Genomic DNA, 21562 nt, shown 5'->3' with positions numbered 1-21562 from the left:
GTATAGCTGCAAGTGAGATAAAACTATCTTGCTGTTTTACAGTTAACACACTCTTCCCTTCATTTGTATTAAAGGCCAGCTCCGTATTGGTGTCAGATCCCAGCAGCAATACAAGAACCTGTGATACACTACAGAAGTTTCCTTTCACTTCTATATACTCTACAAGCAGAACACAAGCATGTAAGAATACTTTTAGAATGTGTTGCTATAGTACCCGCTGCTTCTTGCCATGGGGCAGTTGCAGTAAGTCATCCTTACGCATGAGGTGTGCGATGGTTGTCTGATTTTATTATCCTAACATTTAGTCCTAGGCACTTGTAATTTACGTTTCATCTTAAATCTCCAGCTGCACTTTGACTTTGTTTCTCCATCACACCTTGGACTCTGTGAAAGACAAAGGTCTCTACAAAAGGAGTCAATATCCTTCATTAGAAAATATCTCGGGCAGATGTTCAAGGGACTTGGGATACTCTTAGCTGGATTTGTTTCATTGAAAGAGACAACCATGTATTTGTGGAGAGAAAACTGATTTTTCAAGTCACTGCAGAAGAGGTTAAACGCAAGAGTGAACATACATTCAGAGTTCTTGTGACTTTCTATAGTTGTTTTACAAGCTGAATCACATGTAGGACTTGTATGGCATGGGCTGAGAAAAATTACTTTATCAGCAATTTCTTTTTGAGTAGTAAGCCATTGTACTGGGCCTATTTCAGCAATTCTCCGTTTTTGCCATACATCTATTACGACATTACTTTGGCAGCATTCATGCAGAAATTCAGCAAATACGAGCACAATATGCTGAAAACACACTTCCTGGGAATATACAACAAGGATTGTAGCAGGTATTTTTTGCACTGTAGGATGGAAAACAGCCCAGTTGTTGACTGCACCTGTTAAGAAGAATAAAACTTTAATGAAGAAAAATCCCAATTTATATCACTTTAACATCAGTCTAGAAGAGAATGACCCTGTTCAGACAACATGCTAAGCCACGATGGTTAAGCATTTTGAGCTAAACATTATGGCTTAGCATGTCATGTGTACCATTCCTAACTATGGTGGCTACATATAGCCATGGTTTAACATGCTCACTAACCATTTGCTGCAAAGGGGTTCACAGCCTAACCAGGGCTTAACGTGTTGTCTGAACAGGCCCAATAGCTTAAAGCTCCCACTTGGCAACAACCAAAAAAGAAAGGGGTAAAAAAAGACTGAGTAAATCAGGCACTCATCCTTACCATCTAAATTAAGTAACTGGCACACAAAGCATTAGTCAAAGAGAGAAGGAATATTCGGTTGGCCCTCCAGATGTGTTGGACTGCAACTTCCAGCATTCCTAACCAGCATTGACTGCTGGGAGTTGCAGTCCCACATCTGGAGGGCACCAGGTTGGGGAAGGCTGCACTAGGTTTCATAATTTTGGCTTGGACTTGCAGATACCCCATTTGTGGAATTACACAGACCTTATAAGTGAAGACTTGTAATCCACCAAGATGAATGCAGTCTGCCAGCCATGTACAGCAGGCAAACCAAAACCCTCTGATATGCTGCTTGCATGAGACTAGAAAAAATGGAAAATGTGAAGCATCTGCTAGGCTACATATGTCTGATCAGCTACATTTTACTTGGTGGCTGAATCTTGGTTTACAAGCTGGGTTTAAAATATTGTGCATCAATGGGACATTCCTAATGGTAACACAGTCTAAAGCAGAATGAAGAGTTATGTATTATCAGTTTTACTGGTGAAACACTTTCAACATAAAAAGGAAAGCCAACGTGCCTTTCTCCACAGCCCTACCTACCCAAAGCCCAGTTACAACTTCTCCTTTACATATTACACTCCTCCACTCCCCTTTATGCCACTTAAAATGGGTAATGGCAGGGAAGGGGAGATTCAATCCATTTCAATCCACTTTCCCTTTTCAATCCACTTTCCCTTTTCAATCCACTTCAATCCACTTTCCCTTTTACCCTCTCTAGAGGGAAGATGATGAAGGAAAGAGAAATAACTGAACAAAACAAGGAAATCCCTCCTTTCTCAAACACTCAGATCTGTCTCTCCTAGAGATCTGTATAAAGAAGCAGATTAGCTTCTCAACCTGTGGAGTCACAGTAAAATAAGACACCCACACTATCTTCCACAAGTGTAAACATTTTCTCCGATATGGGGATCATTTCAGAGTTGGAAAATAGAAGTTATGTGTTAAGTGGCTTAAAGCTCCATCACACCAGGGGGTTAACACACTCCCTACCTTCGCTTCTCCTCCCGTGTTTTAGTTCCTCAGTTACTTCCTCTTTTCAAAAGAGGAAGTACACAACAAGCACAAGGCCCATTGGGTCTGCTGTTCTAATGGTGCTGCTTCTCCTGCACACAGCAGGAGAGAGCAGCAATTCTGAGTTTAAAAAAACATCGGGCTTAATGAGGGGGTTGTTTTTTTTTGTCATGCAAGGAAGGCCAGAAGGGTTGGAAGGTGCGCGGGAGGCAGACGACGTTATGTGAGGGACCTGAGCAAACTCCGTGAGTGCCCAGTAACGAGCGTGCAAAAAAAAAAAAAAAAAACACTCATCGGATGGGGCTTTTCGTCAAGGAAACCAAGAGCCTTACGATTTTCTCGGAAGAATGAGGGAATCTCTTACCGTGCCTCCTCTTGGAATATACTACAGCAGCAACTATGCATACTATCAGAAAGGAAGCAGCAAGTATGCAAATATATCTGAGTATAGAAGCTGTTGTGAATGTCCCTAAAAGAGAAAGGGAATTGTCAGGTTCATAAGCATACACTTGTAAAAACAAAAAAAAGTGTGTGTGGGGAGGGAAGCTAAATGTGTCCCTTCTGCATGCATGAAAGATGTGAAATATTATGAATTTACTCCTCAAACTCATTGAGGTGTCAGACTTCTATTCTGAATGAAGGAATGGTGGAACACAGATGGAGGTCTTAGAGAAGTCATTACAAAGGCATAAATGAGTACACAGAGGATGAAAGGAAAACACCTCTCCTTCTGAGGTCGTCACACCTCGCTTGTAAACAAAGGAGGGATCTCGCGTTAAACACAACGCAAGATCTTCCCTTCTCCGTCGTGGGCCATCAGGTAGGACTAGCTAAGGCCTCAGTCTAGAACAGCCTTCTTCAACCTCGTGCCCCTCCAGATGTTTTAGACTTCAACTCTCATCAACCCCAGCCAGCATAGTCAATGATTAGTAATGCTGAGAGTTGTAGTCCAAAAGCATGGGGGTCAAGGAGGGGCACCTGGTTGGTGAAGGCTACTCTAAAGCTATCAAATAAAAGAAAGTTTGGAACACAGCTGTAAAGGTTGCTCAATCACATCATATTATCTGATAGGTAATGGAATCTTTCTATTCAGAGACAATATCTCTCTGACTACCAGAAGTTTATTGCCTTAAGCCTTACTTATGAGCTTCCCAGGGACATCTAACGGGCTACTGCTAGATACAGAATGTTGGACCAACAGATCTTGGGTCTAATCTACCAGGGTAGTTCTTGTTTTATTTATTCTCTGCTGTTCCTCCAAGGAGCGCAGAGCAATGCACATAGTTCTCAACACATTCCACCTCTTTTATCTTCAGAACAACCCTGTGAGGTAGGTTGGGTTGAGAGATAGTAATTAGCCCAAAGTCATCGAGTGAGCTTCATAGCTTAGTGGAGATTTAAACCTGGGTCTCCCGACAGTTCTAGTTCAGCACACTGTTATACCACACTGGCTTCTACTCCTCACTGTTGCTAACACTGGATCAAAAGTTAGCAGGTATCAACTAACCATTGGTAGGTTCTTCAGAACATAGTATTTGATGGGTAAAGTACCTTCGACAGTCATTTCCACATTTTGGAAAATGAGGAATTAGCTGAAAGAAGAAACAAAATGATGCAGCTAAATATACTGCAGGAATATTTTTCTAATTTTGTTTAACAACTTTATATTTGTGTTTGCCCCCTCCAGTTTCTTAGGCTCCAATCCTATATCCACTTGCCTAGGAATAAGTCCCACTGAATTCAATGGGTTGGATCCAGCATATGAAGAAATCTTCCTCCGGCTGAGAAAGGGAACCTTTGGATACAACACAATTATGTGCTTTTTCCACATAAGAATTTAAAGCAGAAGGAAATGTAGTCCAGTGCAACTCTACAGATCTACTCAGAAGTGGGCCACTTGGAGTTAAACGGAATTACTTTTTTTGAATTTTTTATTTTGGGGTCTTGCACAAATGTGCAGGACTACAACACTGCCTATTTACTATTAAGCCCAACATAGCTATATCTCCCTCATGTCAATGTCATTCTCCACTGCAGCATGTCCCTTGATAGCACATAGGCTGCTTCACATTCTATTGAAGTAATAATACCTGCCCCTAAAATGCTTTCTCTCCTTCAACCGTGAGCCAATTTCGCTTCCTTCCCACTTAATGCTTGTCACTTCCCACCACTGGTCTCTGTTGTTAGCTGTCAGATATACACATAGGTTACAACCTTGCTACAACCATGGTTCGCAGGGTGACTTGTTTGTAAGAAACAACCCACAATGGAAAAACCATTCCAGATTCGGATGTCACATTAAGTCACCCTACAACTACCAACAATAATAACCTTAGCTTAACCTGACATGTGAACCAGGTCAGTATGTGCTAAAATCCCTCCCCCTACCATTTCTCTACTGCAAATAATTATTTCTTTTTAGACAGTGTGTAGACTCTTCTTGTTTATTCAGTTATTTTTCCTTAGTCAAATTAAAACTTACCTCTTGAAAGATTTTGTTCTTTTGACCAGTCATCTGTATCCTTTCAGAAATTCTAGTATCATTCCTCTATTCCAAAAGGAAACACCAGAAACATGTATCACATAATTATTTGCAGCTTTTAAAAAATGGATGTATATTTATAATCTTATCTGTTAGACTCTTCATTATATAGCCCTGTTAAAAAACAGTATTTTACACTAATCAAAAATGCTTGCCATTCAACTCCTCATCTACTATCTAAACTGAAAGGGGGAATACCTTGTCAGTATTCACAGTGTGATCACTGCAGTCGTCAGAGTCAGGGTCGGGGTCACAAATTAAAATTCTATATGTTGGACAAAATCTACTAGTTGTAAAATTCACTTCTACTTCTGACTCCATGTAGCATACAGTTATATTTGGGTCCCACAAGCTTCCTGTAAAATATAAAGAAACCCCAGGTTAAAACTTCCAGTTCACCTGTAAAACCAATTTGTATTATAATTTTAGTAGTTCTTCAAGACTGAGGCATAATTGTTGCGATTGCTATAGCACCCACTATCCTAGTGTACATGCCACAAAAAACCACTGCGGTGGGTTGTCATGTGCAAACCTGGCATGGTTTCCTCATGGTGGCTATTTTTTCATGAACAAGCCACTCTGAGAACCTATGGCGTGTTGTAGCATTCTTCATACTCAAGGTGTTTTCTTGTGTCGTCCAAACACAGTGAGGCAAGTTCATTGTGGGTTGTTGGGAATGACTAGAGGGCTGCCTGGCAAAAGCGGTGAAAAATCATGCCTCTCCTCATGATCACACTAGTGCCACCCTCATCCCTTCTCGGTGGCCTCTGCCCCATGCTCCTAAAAACAGAGAATAAAAGACACTTTTCTTTTTTTTCAGTCCTCTACAATTTTCCTTTTTCCCCCGTCCTGTACAAGATCTGCTGTTAGGAAATTTGCATGAATTTCCCCTTTTACCACTCTGCCTTGAAATTTGTGCAATTTCCCCCTCCGTTTTGCTGCTCTGCCATGAGATTTGTATAATTTCCCTCTCCGTGTTATTGCTCTGCCATGAAATGTGTGAAATGTTCTCCTGAGTGTTACTGCTCTGCTACATGATTTGCACAATTTCCCCCTCCATTTTGCTGCTCTGCCATGAGATTTGCTCAATTTTGCCTTCCGTTTTGTTGCTGTGGCATGAGATTTGCATATATTTAACAATCCCATATCTATAGCCCATATATATATATATATATATATACACACACACACACATATATATATACATACACAAAGCAACTAGTGGCTGCAGGAAAGAAGATTTACAGCTGGCTGTAACATGAAGCAGTCTTTTTTGGGGGGGAAGTGTTCGCTAGCAAGGGAAGTGCCGTAGTGAAAACACTGACAAGAGGGGGATACAGGTACAGTTCCTTTTGCATGAACTGATGGGGTGGGGTTGGGGAGCTGAAAGCAGCTGGCGACTGCTGCAGACAAGGAGCCTTAGGGGTGAATATTCTTACTTTAGAGTAGTGTGAAGCAGTCTTTAAGAAGAGATGTTCACTAGCAAGGGAAGTACCAAAATAAGTGTATGAAATTGACATGGACATTAACAAGAGGGGATGTCAGTATGCAAGTGTTGTGCTTTGCGCAAGAGCACAAGACCCCAGGAAAAAGTTTTTTTGAAAGTTTGCAAATGTGTTACTGCATTCGTAAGGGCTCAGAAAATTAATTCCATTTGGCGGTCTGATGTGGGGCAGGTAGGGGAAGTTTCCCTCAGTAGTTGACAGCCCCAGCAGGACAATTGCAGAAAAAGTGCTGACGGAGGAAACAAGGAAACATGGAGTCCTGCCACAAAAGTGCTTGGGCTACAAGTCAGAGCTGGCAGGAGGCCAGAGCAGGGAAACAAGCCACCAAGCCCCTGATAATCTGTCGGGCTATTGAGTGAACCATGGTGGCTTATTTTCATGGTGGCTTTGTGTAACATATGAACTTACCCATTCAGTACCAAACACATAGAAAAATCTACATATTTATGTAATACAGGGAGATTCTTTTATGGACTAAACTACTGACCATTTTATTATTTTACTTTAGATTATTAAGAGTGCAAATCCTATGCATATTTAGACAGAAAAAAGTCCCACAACTCCCAGCATTCTCCAATCAGCCATGCATTATTTCTCTCTAAACATGCATAGGATTGCAGCATTAACCTCTTCTCTCCACCAAGCACAACCACTGGATTCTTTTTTCCACTTATTTACCATATTTGTATCCCAGACGACATACATGGATTAGCATGTCTTTATCCTCACAGTACTTATCCCAAGGCCTTTAAAAATATTTGGCAATTCCGTTGTCTGGAGATAGAACTTGCTAGTTATTTTTATGCCATTTTTCTCCTCTTGGCTATGGGATGAAAGCAACAGCTTCCCATAGGAAACAATTATATGATATTTTATTATTATTATTATTATTATTTGGCAATTCCATTGTCTGGAGATAGAACTTGCTAGTTATTTTTATGCCATTTTTCTCCTCTTGGCTGTGGGATGAAAGCAACAGCTTCCCATAGGAAACAATTATATGATATTTTTTTTATTATTATTATTATTATTATTATTATTATTATTATTATTATTATTATTATTATTATTATTATTATTTGGCAATTCCATTGTCTGGAGATAGAACTTGCTAGTTATTTTTATGCCATTTTTCTCCCCTTGGCTATGGGATGAAAGCAACAGCTTCCCATAGGAAACAATTATATGATATTTTATTTTTATTATTATTATTATCAACAACAACATCATTTCTATACTGCCCAATTCCCAAAGCTCCACATCATCATCATAATCAACAACAACAATTCTATACTGCCCAATTCCCAAAGCTCCCTGGCCAATTTGCAAAAGATTAAAACCTTAAAAATACAATATAAAACAATTTAATACACTCAACAATAAAAATCACAGGACCAGTTAAGATCTTAACCTCATGCCAAAAGGATGACAATGTTGGTGCCAGGTTGACCTCCGCAGGGTGTTCCACAATCAAGGGGCCACCATCAAGAAGGCCCTCTCCACTGCTGCCACCGTTTGAACCTCCTTTGGAGTAATCAAAGATTTTAGCCTAGCTGTGATCGGGCAGCAATATGATCACTGCCCCCAAAGAAATAGAAGTAAAGAAAGGAACTGATTGCCTAACTCAGGTCCAAAACACTTGAGCTGAAAAATATCTGTGACTGGCCTCCGGTTTACACCCTGGCAAACATGTTCACAGCAAGGACAGAGCAGAGTTGGTGGTGGTGGGAATGGGAGGACCCAATCCAGATTGGGACTGTGGTGCTGTGGGGCAGGAGTTTGAGTCAACCTTGAGACAAAGAAACTAAGTGTGGCCAGAAAAAGCTACCATAGTACACGAAACTGACTCAGGGGAGAGTAATTTGGCTGGTAGTGCCAAGATTGAACACAATGGTCAATACTTAAAGGTGAGTTTATCTGTTTTGACAGATCCGCTTGGCAAATTTTGACAATGGGGGCAAGAAACCACAATGTGCTCTACCTCAAGGCAAAAAAGGTAGCAATAATACCCATCTGGAGAAGGGAACTTACTCCTGCAGTCTCAGCATTTACTAAAGAGCCACATGGATGGAAAGAAAACCAGGAGGAAACAAAAATACAAAATGCAAAGAGGGAAGAAAAATCAATAGAAATTGGGGATGGGAAGTAAAAACAACAACAACCTGAGAAACAGAAGACAATAAAGCCTGACTCACAGAGAAATGTCCAGATGCTGCAATGGTCAGAAAGGGACTGAGTGGGAAGGTGCTGATCACACCCCAAAGGGGTTATGCCATGCCTCTCAAGGTGAGTCCCAACACCAAAGAAATGACTTGGCTCTAGAACAGCCTTCCTCAACCTGGGGCACTCCATATGTGTTGGACTGCATCTCCCTGCTCTAGAAGGTTCCAAATGTTGCTCTGCACTGGCACAGAACCTGTATGTGGGAATGCACTGAGACAAAGAAGAAGCAGGCATTGGACTTGGATAATGGTTAGTGCCTTCAGGTATTAAATTCCCTGGCATGTTGTTTTCTGGGGTCCTGTCTATGACCGGTTTATCATTATTTTTAGTACTCTGAAAGACTTTTGAAGTTAGAAGGACTTTTCTACATCACTAAGGTTATAAAAATAACTTGCACTTACCTTTTTCTATGCAGGTGTTGCAATATTTCAATACATTGTCTTGACAATCTGAATTGGAATAGTATTTTTATATTTAGAAATTGTGCAAACTAGTTACATAAAAAATATTACATCAAGGACTTGAACCAATGGGTTCAAATTACAAGAAAAAGTATTTAGATTCTTAGGAAGGAAAAACTTCCCGGTGGTACAGAGCTGTTTGACAGTGGAAAGGACTGCCTCAGAAGGGATTTTTAAGCAGAGGCTAAACGGCCACCTATCAGGGGTGCTGTAGTAGTGGATTTCCCCATTTTCAGCAGGGGCTTTGACTAGATGAACTTTGAGATCCTTCTCAACTGTACCATTTGATTATTCTAACTAGAGAATATTATTTTTACAAATGTTTCGTATAGTAAGATGTAAGTGCCAACTCCTAAAACTGTTGATTTAGCTGAGAGAACCTATCTTTGGCAACTACATTCATGTAATTACCACAGAAGTATGAAACTGTTGTAGTGTCTCATGGTCAGTTTGTAACCCCGATGTAAATCTGAGTTTTGACAGAAAAAGAATTCTTATATTATTTAGTTATAAAGTTATGACATGTGTATGTTTAGTAATTTTATCGGGAAGAGCCAAGGCTCAGCAGTAAGGTGCATGCTTTGCATGCAAAAGTTCCCAGGTTCAATCCCTGGAAACTCCAAATATGGCCAAGAAATTCTCCTGTTTGAAACTGGAGAGCCTTTGTCGGTCAGTATACACAGTACTGAGATGGATTCATCATCTGAGTTATTAGAAGATAACTTCCTATGCTCCTTTTCCTCTTCAGTCTCCCAAACGTGATTCTGTTCACTTTCATGGGTTAACATAACAGATTTTTAAAACACTAGACAAATGATGCACAGGGGATCCCGGGGTCAACTTCTCAACTATCCTGGGATAACTGGGACCGCGATTTTCCTGATTTTTCCAGCGGTCCCAGAACAATCCCAAGGACCACAGGCAGTGTGGTTATCTATCCTCCCCATGAGTAGCAGGGCTCTTCAAACAGGCACAGAGCTGTGCGGGGGGGGCGCCTCTGTACCCATAGGGGGTGGGGGCACAGTATTTTTGCCATCCGCGGGTGGCTGACAGTGTTTTCTGGCGCTGAGTTTTTCCATTAAAAAAACCAAAAAACTTCTCAAAGGCACTGGATTGGGGCCTTACAATTGCACGAATGTCTCCTAAAAACGCCATGCCAGGAACGTCCCTCTTCACTTCCAGGATGATGCACTGGCGTTTAGATACAGGGGGACAATCCCAGAAGCAAATATGTCCAGGATCCTCTCCCCTCTCCATCCCGGAAGGTTCTAGGTGTAGATGAGGCCAAAAAGCCATTTCATGCATTACACCGCTGCAAGCTTGAGTTTTTCATCAAAAGTACACTCAATTGAATGCCTCAGCCAATCCCAATTTCCTGACAAATATACTTGTACAATATATTTATACATCTACGTTTGTTGCTTTCATACATTGGGTTGGTTTTAGAAGAGCTTCGTACATTTTCTGGATCCAACCCATTACTTTTCTATGTTTAAATGTAAACACATGTATTAATGGTGATGGGGTATAACAACTTGGTCTCTTTTTCCACTGCAGTTCTCCCATTGCTAGCTATTAATTTAATTTTAAGGTAAACTGAAAAGCACACCAGCTCTTCTGCTTTATGGGCAAAGCCTAAATTTACAAACACGATTTTCCGGTGAACTTATTTAGCTGATACTATTTGTTCAGTTACCTGGAGACGTTTTCATTATGTATTTCCGTGGATGATCTTCATTTATATTTGCTGGTGGTAGGTTAAAAGCATTAATGCGGTAATCTTTATTTTCTTCTACAGAAAATCCAATGTATTGGAACTGCCACTGAAATATAACAAGTTATGAAGCTCATATTATCCTCTAAAATTTTAGAAAATCCATCCCCTTCTCCCTATTATTGCAAAAACTAAGATGCCAGAACAGAAGCAAAACTAAAGCATCCACAATTTTAGTTCTGTTTTCCACTATTGTCTGTGTCTTGCATTAAGACAAAGTACTGAGTTGGACCCAATGTCAGGAAGTCTTTTATTGGGCACTCTTGAGTGTAGGATTATAGGCATAGGAGCAGAAAGGTTGAGTGACTTGCACCAAAATCGAAGTGTTGGGATGGACATGATGTTAGGGTGCCTGATAGTGTATGACTTGGGCTGACCGATCCAAAGCTTAGTTTGGGATGCATAAACCCAGTTACTTTACTTCGTATTTGTAAGTATACTGGCCATTGAGATCAGGCAGGCTCCTAGTGTGGAGTGTTTCTACCAATAACTGATGGCTGCTAGCATTGCTGATTATTTAAATGAGTTTTTATTGTTTTATCACTGCTTTATTGGTTTTACTGTATTTTCTCATGATTTATTTTGGGATACTATTTTTAAGTGAAAAGATTTTTTTTATATATTTCAGAAATTCTCTGAAATAAATAACTTTGGGTGCAATCAATATAGATGTTTAGACAGAAAAAAGCCCTACAACTCCCACCATTCCCCAGTCAGCATGCATAGGGCTGCACCCTAAATAAAGAGCAGGGTGCCTCTGAGCATACGCATACCCTATGAAGTTTTTTTCAGTATCAGATTTCATAAATTCCTCCCCAGCATTCCTCAGCAACACAATACAATAATTTTCTAAATGTTCTTACTTTCTGAACAAAATAGAATAATGCTAACCTGCTACAATATTAAATGATACATTTAATATTAAATGATACATTAAATGATACATTTAATGATACATTTGATATCATTTAATATTCTAACTGCTACAATATTAAACGATATCAAAAGAACTGAAGCAAACAAACATTTTATGTAACATATTGATCGTGCCGTATCAAGTGTAAAAATACAATAATAGTTTACAGAAACTGAACAAGAACCAAGCATAAATGGTTTGCGTTTTCTGGCTGGGGATCCAAGTCAATCCTTTTTAGGAGGACAAAAAAGCCTTTTTGAATCTGAGGAACATATGCAACAAATCCTCCTCTTTCCCCACCAATAAGCATTGTGATGTTGTTGTGATATTCTGACTCTGTTGACGCTTTTGTGAAACAGGTGGGGAAAAGCCGAAGGCCTGAAATTGCTCCGTTATTGCAAACTATTTCTGCCCATTGCTCTGTTACTGCAAACTATTCAGTTATCATTCAGTTTATGTAAACTACTGTAAACAACTTGTTCAGTTTCTCGCAAACCATTTATGCTCAGTTATTATAAACAACTTGTTCAGTTTCTGTATACTATTACTGTATTTTTACACTTGATACATGATATGGCACAACTGTTACATAAAACGTTTGTTTACATCAGTTCTTTTGATATCATTTAATATTCTAGCATTTGTGCTGGTTAGCATTATTCTATTTTGGCAATTCCAACTGCTGCCTTCTGCATTGTTTAATTCTTACTTTCTGACCATCATGCCTAATTTGGCCTGGAAACTCTTCTGTGTAATCACATCTAATACATTCTTGGTGTGCAAGTGTCATACATATCTTGGTGGCACTCAGGTGTTTGATGCTTGCTGGAAATGAAGAGGAAATAAACATCATTTTAGCAAAGTTATACAGTTTGTTCTCAAACTTTGTTATTGAAAGATGCCCTAAGAAGCAAACTGTTTGTGCCTCTCCAACGTCAACAACGCTACTTCATACATGTAGTGGCAGATCTGTGTTCATTCACTACATTTCATCTCAATCTGTATTCCCTGCCACATATGTTACTATTAGTAGTAAACATGTATCTATTGTATGTATGTTATATTTTCACATGTAAACACAAGTATTTTGTATATGCAAATTAGCTAGGAGCCAAAAGATGTAAGAGGTAGAGAGCAAAACAAAAAGGTACCATGGCATGCTTTTAAAGTCCCCACCCTCAAAGATAGTGTTTCTAAGGGAGCAATCCTATGACCATTAGACACTGCCTAGGTGGCCATAGGATTTTTCTGTTTCTGGGAACTGAGTTTGGAGCCAGCGCTCTGACCTCGGTTCCCAGAAAACACTAGCCGTTCACCCTCCCTCTCCCCTGCTGTGGTTCTCTCTGTACTGGGTCCTTCTCTTCTCTTGGGGTAGAGAGCTTTTTATGTGTTGCCCAGCCTCTCCACTCCCACTATGAAGCTCTTCAGCTAGACACTCGAAATCAAGCCTCTAGCGAAAAGTGCAGGATGGCCCTGAATTATAGTCAGTAGCCTCCAAGTTCAGGGGCTTGCGATTATCCTGATAGGATTGCACCCTAAAAGGAAAATAATACATTCAGAAAATTAAGGAAATATTCACTTGCAATGCATTTTCCATTTCTATAATCTGAATATTTTAAAAAATTACATTGATTATATATATATACACATTTTAAACAGCTTTTGACTCACATACACATAGCAAGAAAAAATGTCAAAGGCACTTCTAGTATAACGTATGAACATATGGAACTATACCCTGTTGTCACTGAACATCACAACTGGGAAGAGGAAGCAGGCCTGTAGTCTTTGGTGTGGCTTGGTCAATACACACATTAAAACTGGATGCAGGTGGAATAGTTCTGCAGGGATCTGCACTCCCCTAGCAACAATTCACACTTGTGCAAGAAAGCCTGCCTTGTAATAACCTCAGAAAACCCATTGGGCCAACATATATTATTGGTATTGTGCTAGAGGCCATTTATGCATAAGTGGAGTGGCAGTATTGGATACTGGCCATAATATACAATAGAAAATCGTGAAACAAATATTTCTTCAATGTATTTTGATATTCATCACTATTAGGACTCTTAACACCAATAACACATATATCCTTGGCAAGTCATTTGTCAAAAGGACATTTTTATTAAGACATTGAATCTTATAAAAGAATACGGTAGAGTAGGGCTTATTACTCAAGATCTGCCAGACCAATTTTGCTCATTTTTGTTTTAAAGTGAAGCTTAATCAGTGTAGATGTGCAGAAAATTTTACAAGTTTAAAAAAGTTCAAAGTTCGAGCTTTGCTTTCTTTTGTAAATATAGTCAAGGGATGGCACCTATCCTTGCTTTGAATATTCTCCTTCTCCAAAAACTGAAATAGAACCCTTGGTTCTATTACCAACGAAAGTCAGAGCAGAGAAGGCCACTGCGGAAAGTCTGTTACATTTCAGACCCAAGTGCAAGAGTTTCATAATGGGTCCACTCCCCTGGCTAAGAGAACTACCATCTGCATTAATGATCCAGGTTATATTAAGTTGACAGTTCCCTTGTATTTCCACAATCTCGACACTGATACTAGAAAGATCTGATGGTGTGTGCTTGTGATGCATCATCAACTGGGGAGAAGGCCCTTGGAAAGAATGAAAGTTATACATTAGTGCATTCTAAAGGTTTATTAGTTTGAAATATTGTGTCTTTTACTACCGAATAATATGCATGATTCCAACCTATACAAGTTTTATTCTTTGATAAAGCTTACAGAGATTTCAAAGCAATCTGCTAAAACTAAAAGTGAGATTTTTATTCCCATTGTTCTGCCACTGATTTCTCTATAAGGCTGTAATCCTACATACTGGGGCTCTTTGCATGTCAAAGCGGCATTAAGCAGCAAATCTTGGGTTAATTAATGAATCCACAATTTGTGGAGATGTGTGCAAACTGCTCCCAGTTTGCAGAAACAACCTACAAACCCCCGCATTCGTAGGTCATTCATAAGATGTCCAAATCTAGACTGAAAGCTAACCTAAGACCAAATGTCACACTAACAACCTATGAACAGGGGCATTCAAAGGGTTTCTGCAAACCAGATGTGGCTTGTTTTAACATTAAAAGTCCTAAGTGACTTGAGACCAGGTTACCTGAAAGACAGCCTTCTCCCATATGTACCTACAAAACCTTGATTTTCTTCAGAGGCCCTGCTCCAAGTGTTCCCACCAGATGAAGTGCTGGAAAAATACAACAAAACATAGGCCTAAGCATGCCTAACTCCCTGATCTGGTTCACATGTTCAAAATAATGAATCAGGGCTTATTTTTAAGATTTTTTGTTGGTGCTTCTACAATAAGAATTGAAAAATAAAATATTAAAGATGGCTTCTTTAGCAGCAAGTGGTTGTTTCAGTTTATTAAATTATGATCTAAATCCGACACTTGTAGGGGGGACCAATCCTCCAATAAAGAAATCACACTCTGCATGTGCCTGGCATGAGCTGCGATTGAAACAAGCCACGTTTGCTTATTTTGATCGTGTGAACTGGTCCTGTATGTTGGATTTATAACATAATTCAATAAATTGAAGGGACCACTTGTTGCTAATGAGAACAGCCATTTTATTTTTCAATCCCTATTGCAGAAGCACCAACAAAAAATTTAAAAATTAAACAAAGATGCTCGTAATTTTGCTGCCTTTGTAGACATTGGCTGTAGCCAGTTAATATATTGATTAAAACTTGCTGCACCTACAAAGATAAACATCAGCAATGGGATGCATAAACATTGAATATACATGATAAGACTATAAAATACATGTTTTATTCATACATACCATTTTCCTCATGACATGTAATGGACTGTAATGAAAAAGAAAACCAAGATGAAAAGGCAAGGAAGAATAAATAAAAGGTGTTCTAAAAAAAAGAAAAAAGAACTATTTGGCTGTAGAATATACATTTTGCTTGGACATATGGATTTCAGAAAGTTGTGTTATTAGCAGTGCTACCTTTCATATTTGACTTACTGGAAACACAATATATCTCAGTGTTAAAGCAGTACATCAATTAGAATGCAAAAATTTCTCTTCCTACTTAGAAAAACAAAATTATGGGAACAAAAAGTGATTTTAGTAAATAATTATCACCACCAAAGTGGGAATTAGTAGATATAAGGATTTTGAGGGTATGTACTAATGCATAGTCAATAAAATAGAACACTAAATGTAATGTTTTCTGTTTATATATCTCAAACTGAGGAGACTCAATAAATGTAAAGCGTTATGCAGAGACTTCACATTAATTTACATCATCATCATAGTGTCAGAAAAGCTATTCACTGGGTAGAACTAGGCATTCCCAGCAAATTTGTGGTGGGGAATGTAAAGTTGCTGTTGCCGGGGTGGGGGCATATTCAAGGGTGTATTAGGCAGGATGGAGGGCTTTGGCTATTGGGAAGTATAGAAATGCAATAATTAAGTGCTTAATGTCTCTTTTGCCCACCAATTCTACCCATGCAAATGATCTCCACTGCACCCAGTTTTCTCTTTCTTTCTTTCTGCTCCAGCTGGGCTCATTTATAGTTTCAGTGCTCTGCTGGAGAGAAAAAAAACCCGCTGTAGGGAAAGAGTATTGGCAGGGCAGGGCAGAAAAAGGTTATGCTTCCCCTCCTCACACCTGCCAAATCTTCCCTGTAGGCTGACTCAAACATCCCTACCCTCACAAGAAAGAAAATGAGGGTTTGGAAACCAAAACTCATTATTAAGGCTTACAGGAGAGAGGGAAATTCCCTCAATGCGCAGATGTTGAGGGATGGGGCCAAGAAATGGCACAAACTTGGGAAGATAGAAAGGATGTTCGTTAAAGACTTTGTTGAAGATGGGAATATTATCACAGATAGCCCAGGCCAAATGAGGCTGCTTCCATATTTTCAAGTAAGACATGCAATCCAAGCATTTTTAAGGAAACATGATTCATTTAGGGAGTTATCACAGTTTGAAATACTTTATAAAGTCCCATCTGGTAAAGCCCTGATAGCAAAAACGTATGCAATCATAAAGGATATACAAATCAGAGAAAGAAAAAATGGACGAAAACATGGGAGAAAGATCTAGGTATGTTTTTGTCAGGAAAGGACAGTGGATATGAGATAACACTAGAAGAAACTTTATAGCAATGAATTTAAAGCAAAATATGTTTAAAACATTGCATCAACAGTACAGAATACAGTATAAGAAAAAAAGATACATAAATTAGAACATGATAGATGCTGGAGGGGCGGACAATTGAGAACACACTATTTACATTTTGGGGGCATTGTGAAAAAAGCAAGCCATACTGGTATAGTATTTTACTATAAGTTGAGCAAATCATAGGATATGGAATATCATCTAATCCTTTTGAGTGTTTTGTTAAATTATTTTAAAGACTGCGTAGAGGATTGTGATACAAAGAAGGTTATTAATTTATTTGTTCTTGTTTATTCATTCAGTTGCTTCCGACTCTTCGTGACTTCATGAACCAGCCCACGCCTGCTCATTGAAGAAATGCAGGGCTCCTCACTTATCAAATTGGCTTTTTTTAGAATTTGGAATATTGTCATGATGATTAAACTGACTTATTATATTAGTGTGATAGAAAATCACTTATTGGATAATAGGTTTGTTAAAAATAGGTAATATTTATTGCATTCTGGAATGATAAATTTCAAGATTATGGGCTTCTTCACAAAAACTAAATAAGGCCCACTTGTGAATGGCCATTTATGGAACTCCGCAGGGCCTTTTGAGGACGTTGGCAACCTCCTGCACTTCTCCCATGCCCCAGTAATTCCGTTTAAAACAAACAAACAGTGATATCCCGATTCTGTTGAAATTAGGGATGTGCTCCGCTTCTAATCAGACCGGCAAATTAGAAGCGGAGCAGGGGGCTTCGCCTGCCCTTAAGGCGGAGGCGAAGAGGATTGGGGGGCCGGCGGAGCGTGGCGAAGAGGATCGAGGTGAAGGCGGATCCTTCGCCTCGATCCGGAGCTCTGCTGGAAAGGTAAGTGGGGTTTTCCAGGCCCTGCCGCTGTCGCCCATGCGGCGACAGCGGCAGGGCCCGGTAAAAAACCCCTTCCTCTGCCTTACCTGCATCCATCTGCAGTCCGTCAGCTTCTTCAATTGAGCCCGCGGTTCAACCAGGAAGTCTAGGCTGCACTTGCGGCCCAGACTTCCTGGTTGAACCACAGGCTCAATTGAAGAAGCCGATGGACCGCGGATGGAGGCAGGTAAGGCCCCCCTCCCCCTTGGTCCCTTACCAGGCTCTGCCACCGTCGCCGCACGGGCGGCGACAGCGGCAAGGCCCAATAACCCCCCCCGCCCTCCTCTCCCAGCCTTACCTGGTGCCACTCCCCTCCACTGTGGACCTCCGATTCGGAGCCGGAGCTCCGCAGTGAAGAGGAGCGGAGTATGGGCGGAGCGGAGCGGGCCGATCAGAAATTTTCGGATCGGCCCACGGGGCGGAGCGGGGGGTCCGTGCACACCCCTAGTTGAAATATCTCAGTATTTCCTACCATGTACAGGGAAAGTTGTGCTACAAAGCACCCACTAGAGGGCACTGTCCCATTCAGGACTATGAGCAGCAGCAGGAGGGGAGGTTTTCCATTATACACCACATGGTTGCCCCTCTCCAAGCCATGTATTGCATCCCCATTACGACTGCACAAGAGAAGCAGGAAGCAAGGCACTGGTAAGGAAACGTGATTTCCCCTTAATCTAAAAAACCCCAATGTTCATCCGTTCTCTCATTTTTTATTAATACGAAATAATGTTTTGGGTTTATTTCATAAGGAGTTTAGTTTTTGTTTGATTTTGTATATTTGCAAGGTTTAAATAAATACATAAAAACTGAAAACAATTTAAAACATCAGGATATTTATTTAGTAAACTGATGTCCTATTGTGTATATATATATCTGATACACAGTATTTTGGGTGTGCTAGAATTAAGATGAACTGTTGTCAATGCATTGTTCCCTTTACATTTAAACAATGTAAAGGAAGTGCATGCTATTCAATTGTCCTATCTTAAAATATTATTAGTACTCAGTTAAAATAACTTCCAAGTTTGGGATTTGTTGCAATAGTAAAGTTCTTTTATTTATTATTTATTTATTTATTTAAGGATTTTTATGCCTCCATTCAGCCAAAAAAGGCTCTCACGGCGGCTTACAAAAGTATTTCTTGACAGTCCCTGCCCACAGGCTTATAATCTAAAAGACATGACACAAAAGGAAAGGGGATTGGGAGGGGGGAGGAGGAGGAGGGGGGAAAGGAAACCAAATTCAGGCACTACAATCTTAGTTGGAAAGTTCAGTAGTTACAGTTGACAGCAGGAGGGAGGGGGCTCTCAGCTGGAGCTGGACCCAGGCATGGTGGAGAGGTGCCTGGCTGCTGCTTCCTCCCTCACTGGTGGCCTCTGCAGAGTTTTTACAGTGCCGTCTTATGCTCATTCACCTGGGAGTAAGTATGCTGCATTTAACACAAGACTTACTTCCAAGTAAACATGCATAGCATTGCATAGTTAATTATTTTTTCTAACAAATATTTCAGTTCAAATACATTTGGCTATTGTATAAATTTGAGATTCCAATCCCAATCAAGTTAAAGCATTGAAAAAATACCCATTTCAACATTTTCCAGAAACCCACATTACAGTTTTTTGCATATAATAATTCAGCAGTTGTTACAATATATAAAATTGGTTCATATAATTTTGTTTGTGACATGTTTTGAATAATGCCTCTTACAGGATGGTGCTTGCCACCTGCATTTTTAATAAGTGTATTAATTATATTAACAGTAAGGTTTTTCTTAAAGTCTGTCCAATTAATCAGGTCTCTCTTTTAGTTGATCAAACATTTTAATTGATTAATCTAATTAATCCTTTACACAACTTATTTAATTTATATGCTGCCTTTCCACTAAAAACAGTGCTCACCATGGCTACCAATAATAAAATACAGAGAAAATGTAATATAATTCAAACATAACTACATCAGTTAAAACCTATGCTAAAAAAACAGTTAAAATGAAATTAGAAATAAATAAAACCTACAGGTTAAAGTCTAGTTCAGAGGGGGGGATTACTTGGTTTGTGGGCAAGTTTAAAATCTTTAAGCAATTTCCTATGGTTTGGGGTAAAGAGCTATACACACTGTGGGTTGTTTTGGAAGCACTGCTCACTGTGTGGTGGGTGAACCCAACAGACAATTGGGTTGGCATGGGTTGTTTCCCCCCCTCAGTCCTCCAGCGGACTCCACCCATCATTCCAAGGGGCTTGGTGGCAGGACCCATCTTGTCTGCCACCAAGTCCCCATCCCATAGCAATCCAATATTGTCCACACTGACTAGCAACAGCTCTCCAGGGTTTCAAACAAGCAGGAGTTTTCCCGGCCTTACCTGGAGACTCCTTGTATTGAACAGGAGACCTTCGGCATGCTAAGTGTGGCTCTATCATTGAGCCAAGGTTCAGGTTCAATCCCCAAGTTGGCCTGAGAAAGACTCTTGTTTGAAACACCAACCAGTCCACGGGTTGCCATCAGTATTAAAACAATACTGGATGAGTGTTATGCTTCCGTCTAAAGCAGCTTCCTATGTTAAACCATGCTGTCCTGCTAGGATTTCCATTGCTGCCCCAGAATATTAAAAACTCCCATTCGCACGGTTGCTGTTTAATATTCTGGGGCAGCAATGGAAATCCTAGCAGGACAGCATGGTTTAACATAGGAAGCTGCTTTGGACGGAAGCATAACACTCATCCAGTATTGTTTTAACTATAACGAACTTACGTCTCATTCATTTCAGTGGGTCTACTCTAAGTAGGATTTATGTTTGGATTTTATTCTTTGGGAAGCAAAAGTACCTAACGCTGCCCTGCATTTGCAATATTAGTTTTTTTTTTTTTTTTTGCTGTTGTTCTTTGTTACATTTCTATACCGCCTATTTACTTTTGCTTCTGAGCGCCTCACGCCATCTCACCTTTCCCGCTAAAAGGGAGGAATACCACGAAATGCTGCGCGGCGTGAAACTATGGGTAAAATCCAACGTAAATCCTACTTAGAGTAGCCCCATTGAAATAAATTAGACTTACGTTAACTATAGCGAACTTACGTCTCATTCATTTCAGTGGGTCTACTCTAAGTAGGATTTATGTTTGGATTTTATTCTTTGGGAAGGAGGGGAGTTATCGAACCCCATTAACAGTTGCAACTTTGAAAAGACGAAGCCTTTTAACAGCTACCTTACAGGCAGATTTTCTTCTTCTTCAGAACCTCTTGAATTTCTACTTAACGGGGAGATGTTGAAGGGGCATGGCCGGGAAAAGTGGACGGTTTCGCCGCAGCTTACCGGCTGAGCTTCCCCGGCGGTGCTCCAGTCGCTGAGCGCCGCGCCCAGCAGCACCCAGGCCACCGCGGCGTCCATGCTCCTTCGCGTCTCAGGACGAGGACGCCCAGTCCGCCTTGCTTGCTCGCTTTCCCCCGCTTGAATTCCCGTGAAAGCCTCCCCGTCAATTTATGCCTCTTCCCCGCCCCGTTGCTCACACATCGCAGCCAGACCATCCTCCTTCCTCCGTCTGTAACTCGCTCTTTATAAGCAGCCCGAAAGCTTCCGCGCAGGTATCTTAGACCCGGGCCAAACAAAGAAGAAACGCCTCTCCACCCCTATCCCTCCCTCACAAGGTCTTGCTGGGAGGGAGCGCGCCGTGCGAAGTGTAATCGTTGTTACATGGCTTGAAGTTCAAGGGAGGTGGCGGAGGCTGCGCTGCAGCCTTTCTTTCTTCACCCTGCTCCCCCCATTTCATGCAGGACTCAAAAGTTGCTGAGGATAATAATAATAATAATAATAATAATAATAATAATA

At 40.3% G+C, this 21562-nt stretch overlaps 1 protein-coding gene across 1 annotated transcript; it reads right to left on the bottom strand.

Moving 5' to 3' along the window:
• Nucleotides 1–109: 109 nt before the first annotated feature.
• Nucleotides 110–21124, bottom strand: IL17RB (interleukin 17 receptor B). The gene is made up of 11 exons (XM_063121609.1): nucleotides 21050–21124; nucleotides 15498–15522; nucleotides 14179–14304; nucleotides 12404–12519; nucleotides 10701–10827; nucleotides 8945–8992; nucleotides 5014–5171; nucleotides 4756–4821; nucleotides 3781–3865; nucleotides 2638–2727; nucleotides 110–890 (listed from the first exon to the last, which is right to left on the bottom strand). Exons 1-11 carry the CDS (start codon nucleotides 21122–21124, stop codon nucleotides 295–297), a joined length of 1512 nt encoding a protein of 503 aa, XP_062977679.1. The 3' UTR covers nucleotides 110–294.
• Between the last annotated feature and the right edge of the window lie 438 nt (nucleotides 21125–21562).

The sequence above is a fragment of the Elgaria multicarinata genome, chromosome 3 (genome assembly GCF_023053635.1).
Source record: "Elgaria multicarinata webbii isolate HBS135686 ecotype San Diego chromosome 3, rElgMul1.1.pri, whole genome shotgun sequence".
NCBI lineage: Eukaryota > Metazoa > Chordata > Lepidosauria > Squamata > Anguidae > Elgaria > Elgaria multicarinata.
Note: the sequence above shows the minus strand (reverse complement) of the source record. Positions and strands in the feature narration are given on the sequence as shown.